The 18,755-nt window shown below is 44.8% G+C and overlaps 1 protein-coding gene across 1 annotated transcript in view; it reads left to right on the top strand.

Annotated features, from left to right (window-relative positions):
- DENND5B (DENN domain containing 5B) overlaps nt 1-18,755 on the top strand; it is a 181,663-nt gene that overhangs the window by 156,072 nt on the left and 6,836 nt on the right. The window contains exons 18-20 of the mRNA XM_038768489.1: nt 3,980-4,062; nt 6,509-6,635; nt 16,949-17,123. Coding sequence (XP_038624417.1) covers nt 3,980-4,062; nt 6,509-6,635; nt 16,949-17,123 — 385 coding nt within the window. The remainder of the gene's footprint in view (nt 1-3,979; nt 4,063-6,508; nt 6,636-16,948; nt 17,124-18,755) is intronic.

The raw sequence follows: 18,755 nt of genomic DNA, 5'->3' as shown, positions 1-18,755 counted from the left end.
CTCAGTTCCCTCATCTGTAAAATGGGGGTGAAGACTGTGAGCCCCTGTGGGACAACCTGATGACCTTGTAACCTCCCCAGCGCTTAGAACGGTGCTTTGCACACAGTAAGTGCTTAATAAATGCTATCGTCATTATTATTATAACTCAGTTCCCTCATCTGTAAAATGGGGGTGAAGACTGTGAGCCCCCCGTGGGACAACCTGATGACCTTGTAACCTCCCCAGCGCTTAGACGGTGCTTTGCACACAGTAAGCGCTTAATAAATGCTATTGTCATTATTATTAGAACTCAGTTCCCTCATCTGTAAAATGGGGATGAAGACTGTGAGCCCCCCGTGGGACAACCTGATGACCTTGTAACCTCCCCAGTGCTTAGAATGGTGCTTTGCACACAGTAAGCACTTAATAAATGCTATCGTCATTATTATTAGAACCCAGGTCCCTCAGACACCCGGGCCCAAGCTGTCACTCCACCAGGATCCTCTGCCTTCAGGGTCAGCCTGGAAAGGCTGGAAGCGCTTAATAAATGCCATTATTATTATTAAAGGGGTGGTTGGGCGAGGGGAATAATAATAAGGACTCGGATCTGGCCAGGAAGCCCACCGGATTGTAAGGGGGGAAGAGAAGAGAAGCGATAAGCTTGACCTAATGGAAGGAACACCCCTCTCAGGGTGGCACCTGGAGAGTTTCCAGTCCTCTACCAGTCTCGACTACAGGAGGGAGAGTCAAGCAGAGGCCTGTCCATTCCATTCCTAACTTGGCTAGCGAGTGGCAGGCAATCTGCTACAAGTCAAAACTCCCCCGTGCTGGGCAGCAGCGGCACGGGAGAGAGTTGAAGGCGGAGACTTGAATTGACCACGCAGAAGGAGGCAACGGACAACCACTTCTGGATTTTGTCCAAGAAAACTCTGTTGATCCACTACCAGAACAATTGCAGGTGGAGAGTGGGGCGTTCTGGGAGAGATGTGTCCGCAGAGTCGCTATAGGTCGGACACGACTTGTTCATGCATTCATTCATTCAATTGTATTTATTGAGCGCTTACTGTGTGCAGAGCACTGGACTAAGCGCTTGGGACGTACAGGTTGGAGACGTATAGAGACGGTCCCTACCCCAAAATAGGCTCACAGTCCAGAAGGGGGAGACAGACAACAAAACAAAACACGTGGACAGGTGTCAAGTCGTCAGAATAAATAGAATTAAAGTTAAATACACATCATTAACAAAATAAATAGAATAGTAAATATGCATAACTAAAATAAATAGAGTGATAAATCTGTACAAACATATATACAGGTGCTGTGGGGAGGGGAAGGGGGTAGGGCGGAGGGGTAGGGAGGAGGAGAGGAAAAAGGGGGCTCAGTGTGGGAAGGCCTCCTGGAGGAGGTGAGCTCTCAGGAGGGCTTCGAAGGGAAGAAAAGAGCTAGTTTGGTGGATGTGAGGAACGAGGGCATTCCAGGCCAGGTGGAGGACGTGGGCCGGGGGGCGACGGCGGGGCGGGCGAGAACGGGGCCCAGTGAGGAGGTTAGCGGCGGCAGAGGAGCGGAGGGTGCGGGCTGGGCTGGAGAAGGACAGAAGGGAGGAGGGGGCGAGGGGATGGACAACCTTGAAGCCGAGAGTGAGGAGTTTTTGCTTGATGCGTAGGTTGACAGGCAGTCACTGGAGATTTTTGAGGAGGGGAGTAACATGCCCAGACTCAAAGGCATAAGCCAAGGCAAGACAAATGGAAAGAGCAGAGGCCCGGGAGACAGGGGACCTTGGTTCTCATCTGGACTCCGCCACTTTCCTGCTGCGTGACCTGGGGCAAATCATTTCACTTCTCTGGACCTGTTTCCTCGTCTGTTAAATGGAGCTTCAGCTCCTGTGCTCCCACTCCTCAGCCCCAAGTAGGACAAGAACTGCATCTGACCTGATTAACCTGTGTGTACACCGGAGGTCTAGAATAATAGTAAGGAGCAGCGGAGAAGCAGTGTGGCTCAGTGGAAAGAGCCCGGGCTTGGGAGCCAGAGGTCATGGGTTCTAATTCCGGTTCCACCACTTTTCATTCATTCAATCGTATTTATTGAGCACTTACTGTGTGCAGAGCACTGTACTAAGCGCTTGGGAAGTACAGCTTGTCAGCTGTGTGACTTTGGGCAATTCACTTCACTTCTCTGTGCCTCAGTTCCCTCATCTGTAAAATGGGGGTTAAGACTGTGAGCCCCATGTGGGGCAACCTGATCACCCTGTATCCCCTCCAGCACTAAGAACAGTGCCTGGCACATAGTAAGCACTCAGTGGAAAGAGCCCGGGCTTTGGAGTCAGAGGTCATGGGTTCAAATCCCGGCTCCACCACTTGTCAACTGTGTGACTTTGGGCAAGTCACTTAACTTCTCTGAGCCTCAGTTACCTCATCTGTAAAATGGGGATGAAGACTGTGAGCCCCCCGTAGGACAACCTGATCACCTTGTAACCTCCCAAGCACTTAGAACAGTGCTTTGCACATAGTAAGTGCTTAATAAATGCTATCATCATTATTATTATATTTATTATTATTACTAGTACTATGGTATGGTATGGTACTTGTTAAGCGCTTACTATGTGCCAGGCACTGTTCTAAGTGCTGGGGGTGGGGGTGGGGATACAGGTTAATCAGGTTGGACACAGTCCCTGTCCAACATTGGGCTCACAGTCTTAATCCCCATTTTTAACAGATGAGGTAACTGAGGCACAGAGAAGTGACGTGACTTGCCCAAGGTCACACAGGAGATAGGTGATGGAGCTGGAATTAGAACCCAGGTCTCTTAACAAGTACCATAAAACAAACAAATGAACTGGGTTGGCGAGGCCACCCCCAAAACCATCCGGCCCCTCATCCCCACCTCACAGGCCTCACAATGGGGCTGGTCTGCTTAACTGTTTGATGATAAAAATTAATAATAATAATAATAATAATTGTAGTATTCGTTAAGGGCTGACAATGTGCCAGGCACTGTAGAGCCCGGGCTTCAGAGTCAGAGGTCATAGGTTCAAATCCCGGCTCCGCCAGTAGTCAGCTGTGTGACTTTGGGCAAGTCACTTCACTTCTCTAGGCCTCAGGTACCTCATCTGTAAAATGGGGATTAAGGCTGTGAGCTCCATGTGGGACGACCTGATCACCTTCTAACCTCCCCAGCACTTAGAACAGTGCTTTGCACATAGTAAGTGCTTAATAAATGCCATTGTTATTATTATTACTAGGTCATGGGTTCTAATTCCGGTTCTGCCACTGGTCTGCTGTGTGACCTTGGATAAGTCACTTCACTTTTCTGTGCCTCAGGTTCCCCATCTGTAGAAGGGGGATGAAGTCTGTGAGCCCCATGAGGGACAGTGTCCAACCTGATTATCTTGCATCTACCCCAGCACTTCGAACAGTGCCTGGCACATCATCAGCCCTTAACAAATACTTTCATTATTGCTATTATTACACCAAGTGCTGGGGTTGTTGCTGAATTGTACTTCCCAAGCGCTTAGTACAGTGCTGTGCACACAGTAAGTGCTCAATAAATACTATTGAATGAATGAATACAATTGAATGAAAGAATGAATGAATGAATCCCCCTTCTAGACTGTGAGCCCACTGTTGGGTAGGGACCATCTCTATATGTTGCCAACTTGTACTTCCCAAGCGCTTAGTACAGTGCTCTGCACACAGTAAGCGCTCAGTAAATACGACTGATTAATTGATTGATTGAATACAAGCAAGTCGGGTTGGACACAGTCCCTGTCCCACATGGGGCTCACAGTCTTGATCCCCATTTTACAGATGAGGAAACTGAGGCCCAGAGAAGTGAAGTGACTTGCCCAAGGTCACCCAATGGTGGAGCCGGGATTAGAACCCATGACCTTGTGACTCCCAGTCCCGGGCTCTGATGCCTCTCTGACCGTCGGTTCCGATTTGCGGGGTTCCTGGGGAAGGGGCTGGACTGTCGGAGTATTCCATGACTTTCTGCTGTTTTCCAGAACCCAATGCCGGTCAAATCCAAGAGGGAATTGGGGAAGCTGTGAACAATATCGTGAAGCATTTCCACAAACCCGAGAAAGAGGTATGATGGGCCTTCCTTAATTGCTAATCTCCCCTGCTCCTATCCCTCCCAAGTCCATTTCAGCCTTTCTGTCACCATGTCAAGACTCAGTTACCCATCCGTTACTTCAAAACTTACTCTTGAACATGTCCTCTTTTCCTTCTTCTCTGCACCTGTGAGTTATTTCATTATTAATAATGATAATGATGTATTTGTTAAGTGCTTAGTATGTGCAAAGCACTGTTCTAAACTCTGGGGTAGATACAAGGTAAGCAGGTTGTACCACATGGGGCTCACAGTCTTAATCCCCATTTTACAGATGAGGTCACTGAGGCACAGAGAAGTGAAGTGACTTGCCCAAGGTCACATAGTGGACAAGTGGCAGAGGTGGGATTGGAACCCAGGTCCTCTGACTCCCAAGCCCGTGCTCTTTCCACTAAGCCACGTTGCTAGCCTTATTTTTATAAATTTGTATGTTTTAAAATTTCTTTATAAATTTATTTTAGTGCCTCTCTCCCCCACTAGACAACCAGCTCTTGGAGAGAGGGATCCTCTCCTACTCATTCATTCATTCATTCAATTGTATTTATTGAGCGCTTACTGTGTGCAGAGCACTGTACTAAGTGCTTGGGAAGTACAAGTTGGCAACATATCAAGACGGTCCCTACCCAACAGCGGGCTCACAGTCTAGAAGGGGGAGACAGACAACAGAACAAAACATATTAACAAAATAAAATAAATTGAATAAAAATGTACAAATAAAATAAATGAATAGAGTAATAAATACGTACAAACATAGATACATATATACAGGTGCTGTGGTGAGGGGAAGGAGGCAAGGCGAGGGGGAGGCGGAGGAGAGGGAGAGGAAGGAGGGGGCTCAGTCTACTAATTCTACTTCAATCACATTTATTGAGCACTGTGTGCAAAGCACTGTACTAAGTGCTTGGGAGAGTACTGAACTCTAGGGCCTCAGTAAAAACTATGGAACGATCGCTGTTCTGACCCCACAAAGCATACTGTAAGGCGGGCAATACTTCATTCATTCATTCGTTCATTCAGTCGTATTTATTGAGCGCTTACTGTGGTGCAGAGCACTGTACTAAGCCCTTGGGAAGTACAAGTCGTCAACATATAGGGATGGTCCCTACCCAACAACGGGCTCACAGTCTAGAAGGGGGAGACAGACCACAAACAAAACATGTAGAAAGGTGTCAAAATTATCAGAACAAATAGAATTATAGCTATATGCACATCATTAACAAAATGAATAGTAAATGCTTCATATACCCAACGTGAAGATGAAAGCTCAAGGCGTGAGTTTTCCTAGCTGGGGAAATGGGATTCAGGGCACCTCTCGCCAGCACTCAGCTCTTCCGGGTTTTGTGTGGTTCAGCGCTTAGAACAGTGCTTTGCACATAGTAAGCGCCTAATAAATGCCATTATTATTATTAAAAGGAATCCCGACTCTTGTGAAGTACTGTGTTCTCCTGTGTGCTGTACACCATGAGCTTGTGGGCAGGGAACGTGTCTGTTATTTTGTTCTATTGTACTCTCCCAAGTGCTTAGTACAGTGCTCTGCCCTCAGAAAATGCTTAATAAGTACAGTTGACTGATTATGCCTGGAATAAGCCCTCTTTTCCTTTTCTTCACCTCCCTTCTGCGTCATTCAGACTTTCTCCCTTTATTCATCCCCCCTCCCATCCCCACAGCTCTTATGTTATAGCTGTAATTCATTTATTTTGATTAATGTCTGTCCCTCTAGACTCTAAGCTTATTTCAGGCAGGGAATGTGTCTGTTTATTGTTCTGTTGTACTCTCCCAAGTGCTTAATACAGAGCTCTGCACACAGTAAGTGCTCAGTTCATTCATTCAGTCAGTCATCTTTGTTCATTCATTCATTCAATCATATTTATTGAGGGCTAACTGTGTGCAGAGCATTGTACTAAGCGCTTGGGAAGTACAAGTTGACAACATATAGAGACGGTCCCTACCCAACAGTGGGCTCACAAGTCTAGAAGGGGGAGACAGACAACAAAACAAAACATATTAACAAAATAAAATAGAATATGTACAAGTAAAATGAGTAAATGAGTAATAAATACATACAGACATATATATATGTATATATATACACACATATATACATACATATATATACATATGTGTGTATATATATACATATATACAGGTGCATATATATATACACATATATACAGGTGCATATATATGCATATATATACACATTATACACACACATATATACATATATATACATATATACAGGTGCTGTGGGGAAGGGAAGGAGGTAAGGCAGGGGGATGGAGAGGGGGAAGCTTTGTTGAGCGCTTACTGTGCGTTGAGCACTGTACTGAGCGATTTGGGAGAGCCCAATACAGCAGTAAATACGATTGACTGACTGGCCAACGGGTACTCAATAAATACCACTGGTTGATTGATTCCACAGAGAGGGAGCCTGACCGTATTGCTTTGTGGAGAAAATGGTCTGGTGGCCGCCTTAGAGCAAGTTTTCCATCATGGCTTCCGATCCACCCGGATCTTTCACAAGAATGTGTTCATTTGGGACTTTATAGGTAAGTGATGCGTGAGGCGGAAACGTCGAGAGAACTTCTTTGCAGGAACCTTCAGGGGAATTAGCCTTGGGGGTGAGGGAAGAACTGTGTTGTGTAACAGAGCGCAAAGGACTTTGCTCATTAATAATAATAATAATTATGGTATTTCCTAAATGCTTAACTATGTGCAAGGCACTATACTAAGCGCTGGGGTGGATACAAGCAGATCAGGTTGGACACAGTCCCTGTCCCACGTGGGGCTCACGGTCTCAATCTCTGTTTTCCAGATGAGGTTACTGAGTCCCAGATAACAATAATAATAATAATAATAATGATGGCATTTGTTAAGCGCTTACTATGTGCAAAGCACTGTTCTATGTGCTGGGGGGGATACAATGTGATCAAATTGTCCCACGTGGAGCTCACAGTCTTAATCCCCATTTCTACAGATGAGGGAACTGAGGCTCAGAGAAGTTAAGTGACTTGCCCAAGGTCACACAGCAGACTTGTGGTGGAGCCGGGATTCGAACCCATGACGTCTGACTCCAAAGCCCGTGCTCTTTCCACTGAGCCACGCTGCTTCTCTATGTGAAGTGACTTGCGCATACAGCAGACAAATGGCGGAGCCGGGATTAGAACCCATGACCTTCTGGCTCCCAGTCCCATGCCCTATCCACTATGCCATGCTGCTTCCCATCTTTGTCTTGCTGCCTTCCGGCCTTGAAAGGATCGCCTCTTCCTCGAGGGAGCGGAGTGGCTCTAGCGGAAAGGGCACGGGATTGGGAGTCAGGAGATCTGGGTTTGAATCCCGGCTCTGCCACTTGCCTGCTCAGCAAGTCAGCGCTTAGAACAGTGCTTGGCACATAGTAAGCGCTCAACAAATACCAAAATTATTATCACTTAGCTTCTCTGGGCCTCAGTTTCCTCGTCTGTAAAAATGGGGATTCAATACCTGTCCTCCTTCCAACTTAAGCTGTGAACCCCGTTTGGGACAGGGACTGTGTCCAACCTGATTATCTTCTCTCTACCATAGTGTTTAGCACATAGTTAGCACTCATCAAATATCACATTTTTAAGAAGTAGCCACCATCCACCAATCTGATCTTTTTAGCTCCACATTCATTCATTCATTCATTCATTCAATCGTATTTATTGAGCACTTACTGTGTGCAGAACACTGTACTAAGCGCTTGGGAAGCACAAGCTGGCAACATACAGAGACGGTCCCTACCCAACAGCGGGTTCACAGTCTAGAAGGGGAAGACAGACAACAAAACAAAACATATTAACAAAATAAAATAAATAGAATAAATATGTACACGTACAATAGAGTAATAAGTATGTACAAACATATGTACATATATGTATATAGACAAGAGAGGTGTGAAAAAACAGGAAAAACTGGCAATGATATGTAGGTAGTTGGTTATCTCATTTAAAGACTGCTCTGAAATTCTCTGGACTGTCCAATTACTAAAGGAAAAGAATCACAATTGTGGCCATTGGAAAAAAGAGTCTTATGATCCTTGGATAGTTTCATATTTTTATACATCACCCTATTTAACAAATGCTACAATTATTAGAGGGAGAAACCTTATCAAACCGGGTGACTATTCACAGCTTTCTCAAGAAAGAAGTAAAATGGAATAAGCCTCTTTGTTTTGTTCTGACTCAGAATTGAAGCCAAGGGAGTAGACTGTAAGCTTGTTGTGGGCAAGGAATGTGTCTGTTTATTGTTGTATTTTACTCTGCTGAGCTCTTAGTACAGTGCTCTGCACACAGTTAAGTACTCAATAAATATGATTGAATGAATGGATGAAGTACACAACTACTGACTTCCCAAGCCTCCCTAAAATCCTTTTTTGGACCCCCTGGCCTTGATAAGAAGCTTCTGAGGTGAAACAGCATAGCATAGAGGATAGAGAATGAGTCCGGGAGTCAGAAGGTCATGGGTTCTAATCCCGGCTCTGCCAATTGTCTTCTGTGTGACCTTGGGCAAAACACTTCACTTCTCTGTGCCTCAGTTCCCTCATCTGTACAATGGGGATTGAGACTATGAGCCCCATGTGGGACAGGGACTATCCAACTCGATTTGCTTGTACCCACCCCAGTGCTCAGTACAGTGACTGGCACATAGTAAGTGCTTAATAAATACCATTATTATCATTATTTCCTTCTTCAGCCTTCCTTACCGAAGTTCGAGGTTACTGTCAATCAATGAGTCCATTGTTGGGTAGGGACCGTCTCTATATGTTGCCAATTTGTACTTTCCAAGCGCTTAGTACAGTGCTCTGCACACAGTAAGCGCTCAATAAATACGATTGAATGAATGATTGAATGAATTTACCAAGCACTTACTGTGGGAGAGTATAATACAACAGAGTTGGTAGGTGAGACCCCTACCCACAGTGAATCAATGCTATTTGTTGAGCACTTACTGTGTGCAGAGCACTGTTCTAAACACTTGGGAGAGTGTGGTAAAATTGAGTTGGTAGACCCATTCCTTGCCCACAAGGAACTTACAGTCTAGAGAGGGAGAAAGACGTTAAATAAATTTTGGATAAGTGGCGAGGGGCTGAGGGTACTTACAGTCTGGTGGGGGAGACATACATTAATATAATACAGATTAATATAATACATAATACATATAATATATAATACATAATACATATAATAGACATACATTAATATAATATAATATGAGGAAACATAGATTCTTGTGGGAGAGATGGCCATTAAAATGCGTAACTGGTTGCTGTCGGCTCCCAGTGCAGCCGACATAGTGCTTTGCACATAGTAAGCGCTTAACAAATACCAACATCATTATTATTATTATTATTATTATAAGCGAGGAAGCTAAGACAGGGCCCACTGGACGTTCATCCACATAATAATCCAACTCACTGACCATCTCCCACTCCCTTCTGCCTCTCCCTAACTTTCTCCCTTTGCTCTTCCCCTCTCCCAGCCCCACAGCGCTGACGGACATAACTGTCATTTTATTGATACATATAAAATTTGTATTGATGTGTCTCCCCTGCTCTAGACTGCAAGCTCGTTGCGGGCAGGGAGTGACGCTGTTTTTCTGTTGTGTTGTACTTTCCCGAGCGCTTAGTACAGTGCTCTGCCCACAGTAAGTGCTCAGTAAATACGGTTGAAGGAATCCAGAACCAAGGACCAGAAAAGCAGGAGCGGCACATTGTTCTTAGGGGGGGTATTGCTGGTTGGCTTGATTTGCTTGGCGCTCGCCTATGTGATAACTGAGGGCATCGTATTTTTCCAGAGCATAAAGTGGGGCAGGGGGAGGGGACTTGAAAGGCCAAGAAAGCAGGACAGTGACAAAAACACAAAGAACAGAGAGAGGGAGAAGAGGAAAAGACAGGGAGGAAGTGAAAGAAGCAGGGAGCGGGAGAATCTGTGAGGGAGGGAGAGGGGACAGGAGCTACCAACATACACTCTCTGTCTCCCTGCTCTCTCTTTCATTCCTTTCTCCTCTCTCCTTCCTCTCCTCTCTCTTTTCTCTTTCCTCTTTCCTCTCCCCTTTCCCATTTCCTGTCTCCTTTCTTCTCCATCTTCCTTCCTCTCCCCCTCCATCTTCTTTCCTCAGCCTTCCCCCCTCCCCTCTCTCTTCTTCCTCCTTTCTTCTCTCCTTTACCTCCTCTCCCTTCTTCCTCCTCCCCCTCCCTTCTCCCTCCTCTCTCCTTTCCATTTTCTTTCCTCAGCCTTCTCTTCTTCCCTCTGTCTCTTCTTCCCCCTCCCCTCTTCCCTCTCCCTTCTCCCTCCTCTCCATCTTCTTTCCTCAGCCTTCTCTTCTCCCCTCTCTCTTTTTCCTCCTCTGCCTCCTCATTTCCATCCATCTTCTTTCCTCTTGTCTCCCCTCTCCTCCGTCCCCTTTCATTCATTCATTCATTCATTCATTCATTCATTCATTCAATCGTATTATTGAGCACTTACTGTGTGCCGAGCACTGTACTAAGCGCTTGGGAGGTACAAGTTGGCAACATATAAAGACAGTCCCTACCCAACAACGGGCTCACAGTCTAGAAGGGGGAGACAGACAACAAAACAAAACATGTAGACAGGTGTCAAGTCATCAGAACAAATAGAATTAAAGCTAAATGCACATCATTAACAAAATAAATAGAATAATAAATATGTATAAGTAAAATAAATAGAGTGATTAATCTGTACAAACATATATGCAGGTGCTGTGGGGAGGGGAAGGAAGTAGGGCTGGGGGGGATGGGGAGGAGGAGAGGAAAAAGGGGGCTCAGTGTGGGAAGGCCTCCTGGAGGAGGTGAGCTCTCAGTAGGGCTTTGAAGGGAGGAAGAGAGCTAGCTTGGCGGATGTGTGGAGGGAGGGAATTCCAGGCCGGGGGAGGACAGGACGGTGGGACAGGCGAGAATGAGGTTTCTCCCCTCATTCCACTTTCCTATCTCCCCTTTCCGCTCTCCTCTCTTTCATCCATTCTTTCTCTCTCCTCCCTCTCCCACCCCCTCTCTCCTCCCTCCTCTTCCCTCTCTCTTCCCTGTCCCCTTTCGCCTCTTTTCTCTTTCTCCCTCATTCCCCTGTCCTCTGTTAATGATGGCATTTGTTAAGCGCTTGCTATGTGTAAAGCACTGTTCTAAGCGCTCGGGAGGCTACAAGGTGATCAGGTTGTCCCACGGGGGGCTCACAGTCTTCACCCCCATTTTACAGATGAGGGAACTGAGGCACAGAGAAGTGAAGTGACTTGCCCAAAGTCACACAGCTGACAAGTGGCAGAGCAGGAATTTGAACCCATGAGCTCTGACTCCAAAGCCCGGGCTCTTTCCACTGAGCCACGCTGCTTCTCTGTTCCCTCCCTCCTGTCCCTCCACCACCATGTCTCCCGTCTTCCTCTTTCTCTCCCTTCTTCTCCCTCTCCCCTCTTTCATCCCCAGCCAGACCCCTACTCCACTACAGTCCTTCCTCTGCTGCTGCACTAAACACCTAACTTCTATGAATGAATGAATATGTTTGTACGTATATATTACTCTATTTATTTATTTTATTTGTACATATTTATTCCTTTTATTTTATTTTGTTAATATGTTTGGTTTTGTTCTCTGTCTCCCCCTTCTAGACTGTGAGCCCACTGTTGGGTAGGGACCATCTCTATATGTTGCCAACTTGTGCTTCCCAAGCGCTTAGTACAGTGCTCTGCACACAGTAAGCGCTCAATAAATATGATTGAATGAATGAATGAATATGCTTGTAAGTCTATATTACTCTATTTTATTTGTACATATTTATTCTATTTATTTTATTTTGTTAATATGTTTTGTTGTCTGTCTCCACCTTCTAGACTGTGAGCCCGCTGTTGCGTAGGGACCGTCTCTATATGTTGCCAACTTGTGCTTCCCAAGCGCTTAATACAGTGCTCTGCACACAGTAAGCGCTCAATAAATACGATTGAATGAATGAATGGATATGTTTGTACGTCTATATGACTCTATTTTATTTGTACATATTTATTCTATTTATTTTATTTTGTTAATATGTTTTGTTTTGTTGTCTGTCTCTACCTTCTAGACTGTGAGCCCGCTGTTGGGTAGGGACCATCTCTATATGTTGCCAGCTTGTACTTCCCAAGCACTTAGTACAGTGCTCTGCACACAGTAAGCGCTCAATAAATATGATTGATTGATTGATTGATTGATTTCCCCCTTGCTGGTGTGACTGCAGCAGACTGCTTCCCTCAGATTGCCAACCCAAGTGCCCTTCTTACTGTCCCCTCCACCTTGTTCCGCCTCTGGAGGTTCCTCCAGAGGCGGAACCACAGGAAATAATAATAATAATAACTGTGCTATCTGTTAAGCGCTAACTATATGTGCCAGGCACTGTACTAAGCGCTGGGATGGATTCGAGCAAATCGGGTTGGACACAGGCCCTCTCCCTCACGGGACTCACAGTCTCTCACAACAGCAACACAAAGAGTGGGTGTGGGGAAGAGAAGCAGTGAGAACTGGTGGTTAGAGCCCAGGCCTCGGAATCAGAAGGACCTGGGTTCTAATCCTGGCCCCGCCACTCGTCTGCTTTGTGACCTTGGGCGAATCTGTTCAGTTCCCTGGGCCTCAGTTACCTCTTCAGTAAAAGGACAATGACTCTCCCCGCTTTCAAAGCCTTATTAAGGCAAATCTCCTCCAAGAGGCCTTCCCAGACTAAGCCCCACTTTTCCTCATCTCCCACTCCCTTCTGCGTCGCCCTGACTTGCTCCCTTTGCTCTTCTCCCCATCCCAACCCCACAGCACTTATTTCCATATCTGTCATTTTATTCATTTGTTTGTCTGTCTCTCCCCTCCAGACTGTGAGATCACTGTGGGTATAAACAGTGAATGCCACTGTTTATTGCTGTATTGTCCTTTCCCAAGCACTTAGTACAGTGCTTTGCAAACAGTACATGCTTAATACATGCGATTGAATGAATGAATAAAATGGGGATTAAGAATGGGAGCTCCATGTAGAACAGGGACTGTGGTCAACCTGATTAGCTTGTATCTACCCCAGTGCTTAGGACAACACCTGGCACTCAGTAAGCATTTAACAAATACCATAAAAACAAACAAACAAAAAAACAAAGGAGGAAGAAGAGGGAAAGGGGCTGTTCTCTCATACTGTGACACCATCACATATCCCGGGGAGCCACTTTTAAATGGCAGTGTGAAACCTCAGAATTTGTGCCTGGCTCATTCATTCATTCATTCATTCAATCGTATTTATTGAGCGCTTACTGTGTGCAGAGCACTGTACTAAGCACTTGGGAAGTACAGGTAGGTAACATATAGAGACGTCCCTGCCCAACAACACATTCAGTTCCTTCTTTCATTCAGTCATATTCATTAGCGCTTTCTGTGTAAAAAGCACTGTAATGAGCGCTTGGGAGAGTACAATATAACAACAGACAGACACACTCCTTTCCACAACAAGGTCACAGTCTAGAGGAGGAGACAGACATTGATATAAATAAATAAATTACAGATATCAGCATTTAGTACAGTGCCCGGCATATCGTAAGTGCATAGCAAATACCATCATCATCTTATATACATATGTGCTGTGGGAATGGGTCAGGGGGATGAATGAAGGAGCACGTAAGAGCGGTGCAGACGGGGATGGGAGAAGAGAAGAGGAGGGTTTAGTCAGGGAAGGCTTCTTGGAGGAGATGGGCCTTCAATAAGGCTTTGACGTGAGGGAGGGCCAATTATCTGTCTGATATGAGGAGGGAGGGGGTTCCAGGCCAGAGGTAGGATGTGGGCAAGAGGTTGGCTGCAAGATAGACGAGATGGAGGGACAGTGAGAAGATTAACATTAGAGGAACCAGTGTGTGGGCTGAGTTTTGTAGGAGACTAGTGAGGTGAGGTAAGAAGCGCTCAATAAATACGATTGATTGATTGATTGATTGATTGATTGATTGAGGGGATTAAGTGCTTTAAAGCCAATGGTGAGGAATTTTTGTCTGATGCAGAGGTAGATGGGCAACGACGGGAGGTTCTTGAGGAGTGGGGAAACATGATCTGAACGTTTTAGAAGGAAATTCAGAATGGATGGGCACTTGTAATAAGTCAGTTTTAGTATTACTATATTGAGCACTTACTGTGTGTCAAGCACTGTTCTAAGCATTGGGGTTAATCAGCCTGGATACAGTCCCTGTCCCATATAGGGCTCACAGGCTAAGGAGAAAGGAGAACAGAGGTTGAAGCCCCATTTTACAGTTGAGGAAACTGAGACACAGAATATGTCTCCTCCTCCCCATCCCCCCTGCCCTACCTCCTTCCCCTCCCCACAGCACCTGTGTATATGTTTGTACAGATTTATTACTCTATTCATTTTACTTGTACATATTTACTATTCTATTTATTTTGTTAATGATGTGCATTTAGCTTTAATTCTCTTTGTTCTGACGACTTGACACCTGTCCACCTGTTTTGTTTTGTTGTCTGTCTCCCCCTTCTAGACTGTGAGCCTGCTGTTTGACTCCTGTCCACATGTTTAGTTTTGTTGTCTGTCTCCCCCTTCTAGACTGTGAGCCCGCTGTTGGTTAGGGACCATCTCTATATGTTGCCAACTTGTGCTTCCCAAGCCCTTAGTCCAGTGCTCTGCACACAGTAAGCGCTCAATAAATGCAATTGAATGAATGAATGAATTTAGCTTTAATTCTATTTGTTCTGATGACTTGACACCTATCCACATGTTTTGTTTTGTTGTCTGTCTCCCCCTTCTAGACCGTGAGCCCGTTGTTGAGTAGGGACCGTCTCTGTATGTTGCCAATTTGTACTTCCCAAGTCCTTAGTACAGTGCTCTGCACACAGTAAGCACTCAGTAAATATGATTGAATGAATGAATGAATAATAATAATAATGGCATTTGTTAAGCGCTTACTATGTGCAAGGCACTGCTCTAAGTGCTGGGGAGGATAAAGGTGATCAGGCTGTCCCAGGCAGGGCTCACAGTCTTAATCCCCATTTTACAGATGAGGTCACTGAGGCACACAAAAGTTAAGTGACTTGCCCAAAGTCACACAGCTGACAAGCGGCGGAGCCGGGATTAGAACCCATGACCTCTGAGTCCCAAGTCCGTGCTCTTTCCACTGAGCTACACTGCTTCCCCAGAGAAGTGAAGTGACTTGCCTATGGTCACAGAGCATGCAAGTGGAAGAGCTGGAAAAGCCCTTACTCTTTCCAATAGGTCACGTTCCTTCTCAGTTTTGGTCAGCTTTGACAGTGGTTTCCCTCCCTAAGCATTAGGTGTTTTAGTGTATATGTAAGTATATTTGTATATTTATATATATATATATATATATATATATATATATATATATATATATATATAAACACTAAATATATATATCTGTGTGTGTATTATTATTATTGTATTTGTTAAGCGCTTACTATGTGCCAAGCACTGTTCTAAACACTGGGGTAGATATAAGATAATCTGGTTGTCCCATACTTGGCTCACACTTTTAATCCCCAATTTACAGATGAGGTAACTGAGGCCCAGAGAAGTTAGGTGACTTGCCTAAGGTCACACAGCAGACAAGTAGCAGAGTGGGGATTAGAACCCATGTCCTCTGACTCCCTAGCCCGGGCTCTTGCCAATGAGCCATGCTGCTTCTCTTCAAAAGCTAGACTGTGAGCCCATCTGTATATATTGCCAACTTGCACTTCCCAAGTGCTTAGTCCAGTGCTCTGCACACAGTAAGTGCTCAATAAATACGATTGAAAGAATGAATGAATGAAAAGCATATATATATATACACACACACACTAAAATATATATATATACACTAAAATACACTCACACATGCACACACACTAAAATATATATGTATATACATACACTAAAATACACTCACACATACACACACACACTTACACACACATATAGACTATAAGCTCCCTGAGACTGTAAGCTCATTACAGCCAGGGAATGTGTCTGCCAATTCTTTGGTATTGTACTCTCCCAGGTGCTTAGTACAGTGCTCTCCACAAAACAGAGGCTCAATAAATACCATTCATTGATTGATTTATAGATCTAGAACTATATACAGAGAGGATTGTTGTCATGATTGTTGTCATTATGACGCTCTCACCAACTCTGTTGTATCGTACTCTTCCAAGCATTTAGTACAGTGCTCTGCTCATAGTAAGCGCCTAAATAACCATCGATCGATGTCACCATGACGTTCTCACCAGCTTTGTCATACCGCACTCTCCCAAGCATTTGGCGCAGTGCCGTGCACACAGTGAGTGCTCCATAAAGACTGTCGATCGATATCGTGATAATAATAATAATGATGGCATTTATTAAGCGCTCACTATGTGCAAAGCGCTGAATATACAAGGTGATCAGGTTGTCCCATGTGGGGCTCACAGTCTTAATCCCCATTTTACAGATGAGGTAACTGAGGCCCAGAGAAGTTAAGTGACTTGCCGAAAGTCACACAGCTGACAGTTGGCGGAGCCGGGATTTGAACCAATGACCAATGATGAGATGCCGAACGGGCATTAGAGATTTTTTTCAGTGATAGGTCAGAGACCGTGACTTAATAATAATAATAATAATGATGATGGTATTTGTTAAACTATGTGCCAAGCACTGGGGTAGATACAAGGTAATCGGGATGTCCCATGTGGGGCTCACAGTCCTAATCCCCATTTTCCAGATGAGGTAACTGAGTCCCAGAGAAGTGAAGTGACTGGCCCAAAGTCACACAGCTGACAGGTGGCAGAGCCAGGATTAGAACCCACAACCTCCGACTCCCAAGCCCGGGCTTTTTCCACTAAGCCACGCTGCTTCTCTTCCCTTCCCAGAGAAAGCTGTGGCTTATTTTGAGGCCACCGACCAAACCGGAGATAACGAAGATGACGTCCTGATTCAGAAATCCTGCTGCAAGACCTTCTGCCACTATGTGAATGCTATTAATACCGCCCCTCGGAACATCGGGAAGGATGGAAAATTCCAGATTCTGATTTGCCTTGGGACAAGGTAAGTAACCGTCTTCTGTGCCTTCTCTGTTTTCCGGTCATCTCATTGTACTGCCATCCCTACTGACAGAACCTGAAAGTGAAAAAGTCAAGGCACCTTCATTTCACAGATTCAAGTTTTCACTGTTTTTCCAGCTTTGAAAAAAAGAAATGTGGTTTACGGCAAATTGTGCTTTGCCACCTATATTTAATAACTGTGAGCTCACCCTCTAGATGGTAACTCTAGATGGTAAGCTTCCAACTCTATGGTACTGTACTCTCCCAAGTGCTTAGTACAGTGCTCTGCACTGACTAAGTTCCCAATAAATACCATTATTTGATTTGTAGAGGGAGACCCATCCCTCCTGACTCCATTTGAAGATCCTTTTCCAAATGATGTTTGAGTCTTCCTGAGAGCTTAGAGTGGGGGAGTGAGTCGGGATTCATTAATTAATTCAGTCACTCGTATTTATTGAGCGTTTACTGTGTGCAGAGCACTGTACTAAGCGCTTGGAAAGTACAATTCGGCAACAGATAGAGACAATCCCTACCCAAAAACGGGCTTGCAGTCTAGAAGGGGGAGACAGACAACAAAACAAGGCGACAGGCATCAATAGGGAGGTGATCTCTCTTCTCTCCTGAAAGACCTGAAACCATCTCGTGGCTTTTTAGAAATTACTTATTTGTCTACGGATAGGTAATCTTTCCAACTGAATTTGTAGTTTTGGTTCTTTTGGAAAAAGCAGGACGAGTCGTAGCAAAAGCTGAAACGACTTTGAGATGACCTAGTTAGAAATCAGATACTCGCCCCGGCCCCTCCGTCATTTAATGCTTGTATCCTTTTATTCCGCTATTTCCCTTGCCTTTAATTTATTTTAACGAATGTGTCCTCTTGTAATAATAGTAATAATAATAATGATGGTATTTATTAAGCGCTTACTATGTGAAAAGCACTGTCTTGTAGACTGTTCGATTCTGGTGGGCAGGGATCCTTTCTACCAGCTCTGTTGTATTTTATTTTCCTAAGTTCTTAGGACAGTGCTTTGCGCACAGTAAGCACTCAATAAATTGCACTGATTGATGAGCCCTTGAAATGGAATCGTTTTTGCAAGCTATTCAGAGTGGTTTTCTTGGATGGCTCCAGTAGATGACTCTTGTCCTAAAAATAATAGTCATCTCTGATAGTCAAGCTATCATTCAGAACCCACTTGAGCAAACGAGATCTTGTCTTGATGTGTATATATCTATAATTCTGTTTATTTATATTGGTGCCCATTTACTTGTTTTGATGTCTGTTTCCCCCCTTCTAGACTGTAAGCCCGGTGTGGGCAGGGATTGTCTCTCTTTATTGCTGAATTCTACTTTCCAAACACTTAATACAGTGCTCTGCACCTAGTAAGCACTCGCTCATTGGAAAGAGCATGGGCTTTGGAGTCACAGGTCATGGGTTCAAACCCCGGCTCCGCCAATTGTCAGCTGTGTGACTTTGGGCAAGTCACTTCACTTCTCTGTGCCTCAGTTACCTCATCTGTAAGATGGGGATTAAGACTGTGAGCCCCCCAAGGGACAACCTGATCACCTGATCACCTTGTAACCTCCCCAGTGCTTAGAACAGTGCTTTGCACATAGTAAGCGCTTAATAAATGCCATTATT

The sequence above is a fragment of the Tachyglossus aculeatus genome, chromosome 2 (assembly GCF_015852505.1).
Source record: "Tachyglossus aculeatus isolate mTacAcu1 chromosome 2, mTacAcu1.pri, whole genome shotgun sequence".
In the NCBI taxonomy this organism is placed as follows: domain Eukaryota; kingdom Metazoa; phylum Chordata; class Mammalia; order Monotremata; family Tachyglossidae; genus Tachyglossus; species Tachyglossus aculeatus.
Note: the sequence above shows the minus strand (reverse complement) of the source record. Positions and strands in the feature narration are given on the sequence as shown.